Source organism: Alosa alosa, chromosome 16 (assembly GCF_017589495.1).
Source record: "Alosa alosa isolate M-15738 ecotype Scorff River chromosome 16, AALO_Geno_1.1, whole genome shotgun sequence".
Taxonomy (NCBI): domain Eukaryota; kingdom Metazoa; phylum Chordata; class Actinopteri; order Clupeiformes; family Clupeidae; genus Alosa; species Alosa alosa.
Window position 1 is genome coordinate 149,243 of NC_063204.1, and position 7,500 is coordinate 156,742.

The 7,500-nt window shown below is 44.9% G+C and overlaps 1 protein-coding gene across 1 annotated transcript in view; it reads left to right on the top strand.

Moving 5' to 3' along the window:
- The window catches only part of LOC125309799 (SH2B adapter protein 2), a 20,766-nt gene extending 16,008 nt beyond the window's left edge, over positions 1-4,758 (top strand). The window contains 2 exon segments of the mRNA XM_048266915.1: positions 2,902-3,038; positions 4,738-4,758. Of these exon segments, the coding sequence (XP_048122872.1) occupies positions 2,902-3,038; positions 4,738-4,758 (158 nt within the window).
- The last annotated feature ends 2,742 nt before the right edge of the window (positions 4,759-7,500 follow it).

Below are 7,500 nucleotides of genomic sequence, written 5' to 3' on the forward strand. Positions count from 1 at the left end.
ATGCTCCTGCCCTTGGCAAAGAGACTGGCAGTGTGTTCCACCAACGAGGAACAACAGATGAAAGAAAAGTTTGGATTGGCTTGGCGTGCCGGTGGTAGAGAGCTAGGCGATAGATTAGTCTGAGGGCGCTGGCCCGGTCTGGAGGTAAGCGTATGTCTGTAGGGCATTCAGTGGGTGGGAGCAGGGCCGGAGACTACCACTTTGTAGGCAAGCGTTAGAACTTGAATTTGATGCGGGCCGCCATGGGTAGCCAGTGTAGCTGGATGAGCAGCGGGTAACATGTGCCCTTTGGGTTGGTTGTAGACCAGGCGGCGCCGCGCGTTCTGGATCATCTGAAGTGGTTTCACTGCGCGGGCTGGGAGACCTGTCAGGAGAGCATTGCAGTAGTCGGTCGTGAGATGACTATTGCCTGAACCAGAAGTTGGGTAGCATCTTGAGTCAAGTAAGTCCTGATTTTCACGTATGTTTGGCCGAGTGCGAAGCAGCGCGGCCGGCGACTGAGGCAACATGATCTGAAAGTTTAGTTGGTTGTCGAGAACAACTCCTAGATTTCTTGCAGTGCAATTAGAATTGAAACAGGCAGAGTCAGGGTGATGTTGATAACCGTGGTGTATGGTAGGTTTAGCTGGGATGACCAGCAGTTCAGTCTTTGAGAGGTTCAGCTGGAGGTGGTGTGCCTTCATCCGTATAGCTATGTCTGACGTCGAGATCCGTGCTGCTGAAACCAGGGGTGGAATCAGGTGGAAAGGACAGATAGAGCTGTTTGTCGTCTGCATAGCGAGTGGTATGTGAAAACTAGATGTGAGCAGATAATCTGTCCCAAGGTGGTGTAGAATATGCTTTAAGAGGAGGGGCCAGCACTGAGCCCTGGGGACCCCTGTGGTGAGATGGTGAGGTGCAGATGGCCCAGCCAGAGCCATGATCGTTAAGCAATCCTGTGGTGGGATTCAAACCAGGAGAGAGCAGAACCGGAGATTCCCATGTCAACGGTATAGAGAGAAGGATGCGGTGTTAACCGTGTGTCAAAGGCAACCCGATAAGTCAAGCAGAATGAGTACTGATGACCGGCGGTCGCCCTGGCTTCTTTAAGGCTTCTGTTACAGACAGCAGAGCCAAGTTTCGGTAGAGGGCCGCTTTTGGAACCCAGACTGATTTGGATCCAGAAGGTTGTTCTGTGAAAGGAAGTCAGAGACCTGTTTGGAGACTGCCTGCTCAATGCCTTTGGATAGGAAAGGCAGTAGTGAGACAGGCGGTAGTTCTCGACTTGAGCAGGGTTGAGAGAAGCTTTAAGTAACAGTGTTACCCTGGGCCATTTTGAACGCTTGCTGTTGGGAAATGTGCCGAGGTTACGCAGGCATTGGGATCACATGTGATAGCTGGAGCGATGGTCGGGCTGATGGACTGAAGTAGGCCTCAGATGGGCAGGGTCCAGCCAGCATGTGGTAGGACGGCTGCATGTCAGGAGTTGGACACTTCACTGGAGAGAGGCGTGAATGCTGAAAAAGATGTTCCAGCAGTCCCTAGAGGTTGTAGGAGTGCGGTATCTGAGTCAGATGCGCGAGTGGGCATAGAGAATTGACTGCTGATTGCCGCTACTTTGTTTGTAAAAAATGAGGCGAGGGTATCTGCAGTAAGGCTGGATGGAGGAGGAGGCAGCTGAGGGCTGAGTAGCGATTGAAGGTTGAGAAAAGCTGAAAGTGTCTGTAGCGCCTGTTGATTTTGTCATTGTAGAAAGCAGTCTTAGCAGCAGTGATGCTGGCTGAGAAGGAGGTCAGGAGTGTCTGGTAGTTTTGAGGTCGTCAGCTAGTTTGGACATACAGACAATGTAACCTAAACACAATGTCTATATTATGTGGGTAGACCTATATTTAGGCTACATATAGCCTATCCATAACATAGCCATTATGGCATATCCACTGACAGAGCCATTGGTATAGGCTATCTGTTTCTCAGGCGACCGTCTTTGTCATGTCCTGCAACATTGATCCACATAATCTAATGGAGTGAAGTCCATTATCCGCTTATTCTACTGTTAACAACATGTTAAATAAGAAGTTCATTTTACATTTTTGTTATCTCATTTGGATAGTTAAAGCTGTTAAATAAGTATTTATTTAAACTGTTACTATAATCCCAAGATGAATGGTTAAGTACGCTGGAACACTAACCAGCGGGCTACATATAAAACAGTCAAAACATCGATGGAATCAAAATAAGGCATTTTTATTTTTGTAAATTGAACCACACGCTCCCCATTGATGAAGTTTACCCGTCGGCTCTCCAGTCCAGCCTCGACAGCAGCGAACGGGCGAAGGCGAAGAGTGGCGGTTTGGTGAAGCGCTTCTCAAGTCCAACAGCCTCCTTGATGCGCGGCAGCAGGCGTTCATGAAAGTAATTTCTGGTAGGCCGTAATCAGACATTATCAGCGCAACGGTGTTTCTTTGCTGTTTTTCCTTGATACAATGTTTCAAATTAACAGTAATTTAACAGAACATTCTAAATAACTCGGAGGAATTGATACAAAATATGTAAGAAGGTCAAAAATGGAATCCACTTCATAGCCGGCAACAATCCCATTTTAATTGCACGTTCTAAAGAACCTTCACAATGGGAAACTGAATCAAGCAGTAGAATAAGCTTCTATAACACACAATGCTCTGGCCATTAAATCCGTAATTGCTGAAATGGCCTTATTAAACAAACAAACAAACCCACGCAACACACACACACACAACACACACATACGCAACACACACACGCAACACAAGACATAATAATACTCAACCACACATATGCAACACACTAATACACAACCACACACACACACACTTGTAGTCTAATGTTGATGACTTTTCTGTTGTGTTCATGTTTGTGTTGTTTGTTGCCATGGTGATAAAGCAGGCATGCACCGGGCTGTTGAGCGCACCTGTGCCACAGCAGCGGAGCACTACAGCACCCCCTCTGGACGAATCAGGGAACTACCATTTGCAGCATCCGTCATCCCTAGGCGCTACAGACGCCAAACACAGGAGCCCCAGGCGCGTACACACACGCACAATCAATCCTTACACACACACACACACACACACACACAGACACAATCAATCTAACCCACACACACACACACACACACACACACACACACACAATCAATCTAACCCACACACACACACACACAATCAATCTAACACACACACACACACACACACACAATCAATCTAACCCACACACACACACACACACACACACACACACACACACACACAATCAATCTAACCCACACACACACACACACACAGACAATCAATCTAACCCACACACACACACACACACAGACAATCAATCTAACCCCCACCCCACACACACACACACACACAGACACAATCAATCTAACCCACCCACACACACACACACACACACACACACACACACACACACACACACACACAATCTATCTAACACACACACACACACACACACACACACACACACACACACACACACACACACACACACACACAATCATCTAACACACACACACACACACACACACACACACACACACAATCAATCTAACCCACACACACACACACACACACACACACACACAATCAATCACTTACACACACACACACACACACACACACACACACATACTTTACACACACAATCAATCACCCCCACACACACACACACACACAGACACAATCAATGCTTACACACACACACATACACACACACAATCAATCTAACCACACACACACACACACACACACACACACACACACACACACACAATCAATCTAACCCACACACACACACACAATCAATCTAACACACACACACACACACACACACACACACACACACACACAATCAATCTAACCACACACACACACACACACACACACAGACACAATCAATCTAACCCGCACACACACACAGACAATCAATCAACCCCCACACACACACACACACACACAGGCGCAGTCAATCTAACACACACACACACACTAACACACACACACACACACACACACACACACACACACACACAATCAATCTAACCCCACACACACACACACACACACACACACAGACACAATCAATCTAACCCACACACACACACACACACACACACAATCAATCTAACCCCACACACACACACACACACACACACACACACACACACACACACACAATCAATCTAACCCACACACACACACACACACACACACACACACAGACACAATCAATCTAACCCACACACACACACACACACACACACACAATCAATCTAACCCCCCACACACACACACACACACATACACACACAGACACAATCAATCAACACACACACACATACACACACACACAATCAATCCTTACCCACACACACACACACACAGACACAATCAATCTAACCCACACACACACACACACACCCACACACACACCACCCAACCCACACACACACACACACACACACACACACACACACTATCTCCTTTCTAGAGAGGCTGCAGATATCAAAGCAAAGGTAGGAGGGTCTGTTAATACACGAATCACTACCACATTTCATACTGCCAGAGTACACACACACACACAGGAGACACACACACACTAATCACCATCACACTTACACTCTCTCACACACACTTACACTCCCTCACACATTAGACAGAGACACACTCAATCACCACCCCGCGTGACCTCTGGCAGTGCTGTGTGCTGCAGTGTGAGGCGGAGGCTGGGTGAGGGGTGATGGCTGCCTGATGGGGTTGCCATGAGCCAATGGACGCTGTCATGGAAAAGTGGCGGCTCAGATGGTGCTGGAGGCGTAAATAGAGCCACGGTCTTGTGATTCGCCAGAGCGAGAGACACGCCCCTAGGAGTGTCGTCTCACCTTCAACTTCCAGGGCAAGGCTGATATCAGTGTGTGTCAGTCAAAGTCAAAGTCGTCAGCTTTATTGTCAATTTTCACATGTTCCAGACATACAAAGACTCAATTATGCTTTCTCACTATCCCACGGTGAAGACAAGACATATTTTACTAATTTAAGTCCACAGACAAACATAATATCTAAGTAAACAAAAAAGTAAGTAAATAAGTAAATAAGAGGCACATATAATAATGAAAAATAAGAGCAGCAAAATTTTGTTGAAATTGTGCATAGACAGTCAATAAAATAATTAGTGCAAAGTCAGGCCAATAAAAGGCTTGGGTAGTCTCTACTTGACCTGAGTAATAAAGAAAGTGGCATAGTGGTGCAAGTTATGTAAGAGCAGCAGAAGTGTTGTGTTTTCAGGACAACAACAACAAGTTGCAAAGTGTACAAGTGTGCAAGTGGAGTAGTGCAGGCGGCCATTGTGGGTCCAATGTCCAGGATGTTATGTAGCTGAGGGTGGAGGGGGGAGAGGAGGGAGATGTGTGTGTGTGTGTGTGCGCGCGGGGGGAGAGAGGAGGGAGGGTGTGTGTGTGTGTGTGTGTGTGTGCGCGTGTGCGCGCCTAGCTCTGCTTAAGGGATATGAGTGCATGTGTGTGTTCTGTAGTGGATTCAGAGGTCGGAAATGAAATATGTTTTCTGAGCCAATTCTACTTCCCACAAAGCTTCATGAACTGGTGGTCTTTGTCACGTCTCCGCTTATGAATCGATAAAACAACCAAAGCCGCACCAAAAAACCTATAAAGGCAGTAGAGCTAATATCTTATCACCATAGCAACCTCATTGGCGATAAAGCAGCAGAGCTAATATCTCATAGCTAGTATCTCATAGCTAATATCTCATAGCTAGTATCTCATAGCTAATATTTCAGAGTTAATATCTAGATAGATAGATAGATACTTTATTGATCCCTTAGGAAATTCAAGAATATCTCATAGCTAATATCTCATAGCTAATATTTCAGAGTTAATATCTCATAGCTAATATCTCATACCTGGGCGTCGGAGCCATTATACCAGTTTGCCACTTTTTAAAATTGTTAAAACACACACTTTTGTCAGTAAATACCAGTGCTGTTTTCAGCATCTGTTTAGTGCTTCATTGTCATTTTCATTGATTCTCCCATTTGTGCGTGAAATCACCATAAGCTTTTTTTTTTGTTGAAGAGATCAGTCGTCCTCACTTTTGATAAGGAAAAAGCCTTATAGGTACGTCAAATAAATAATAACCCTATTTAAGCTAGGCTATGTAAAACTCCCCATTAACAGCATCACGCCACTAACCACAGCTAAGACTGCACAATCTCGTATTCACTCTGTTGGATATCTGAAGGCAGTTTGTCTACTTATATGTAAATCGTCAAATTATGGTCGGGTCTTAAGACAAAGTACAGGCCTTTAGGGGCAGGATTGTATTTGAGACAGCCCTTTATTTCTTATGCGAGTTTTATTTTGAGACATGCGTGGAGGGCATACTGGTAGGCCTTCAAAAGCATGACATTTTCGGTTTAGTTTGATATTTAATTTACTTTTGCACTGTTTAATTATATTGTTAAATGTTGGGACTGATGGGCACTGAAATCTGGGGAGGTATTTGATGATCACTATTACGTTCCATGTAGTTGAAAGAGATTTCAAACAAACCATCCGCTCATGCTCATTTGAACATCCACGGTGCTGTAATGGAAACCTTATTGCATAGCTGGCAGTTTATTGAGTTATTTTTAAATTATGCATAATTTACTTTTATTAATTTCGTAGGCTGGAATGCCTCAAGTCGCAACAATTGTGTTTAAATGTAGTAGCGTGTTTCAGCTCTGGCTAGCTCTTGCAAGGCGGCAAGCGACTGAGCTTGAGCGACATGTTGGAGACCCAGCTGGAAAGTCAGTACTAATGCACGAAGAGTTGTATACATAAGAAACACTCCAGAGTTTGGGGGTGTTAAACGCTGTAATCCCCTCATCATAAATGACACACAGGGGAGAATTCTGGCAGGGTGACATATGCGTAGTTACGCGTTTTTTTGACCCCACGCACGCATTTCGTTACCCCGCTAGTGTTTTGTTGTGCCTATACAGTGTTGGGAGTAACGCTACATAAAATGGCATACCCAGGGCCTAATGGGCCTAATTTGCTGTAACGTGGTAGGCTAATGTAAGGCATTACAAAAAATTGGTACATATTTTACTCGAGTCGGACAAACTTCAGTAACGCCAGAATTTAAGTGGTATTTTGTTTTTATAAGCATACTTCGAACAGTTTTTGTGAGTGTCACTTTGTTAGTATTTGGGAAACTGCGAAAAGCAAGGGGTTACACTGCTGGTATTAATATGTAGGGGAAGGTTGAAGTGGACACAGGGCTAGCAAAATGAACTTCAGAAACAATATATTTAAACTCACGACATTCAGACTGGCATAAAAGTTAACGGCTCACTGAATCCTCCTCGAAGTTCCCGATAGCCACTCCGGGTTGCATTCAAAGCATTAAATAACTTAATTTAACAGATATTGCAACTGCATGGTTAACTATACCATGAGGTTAATAAAGCTGGTTC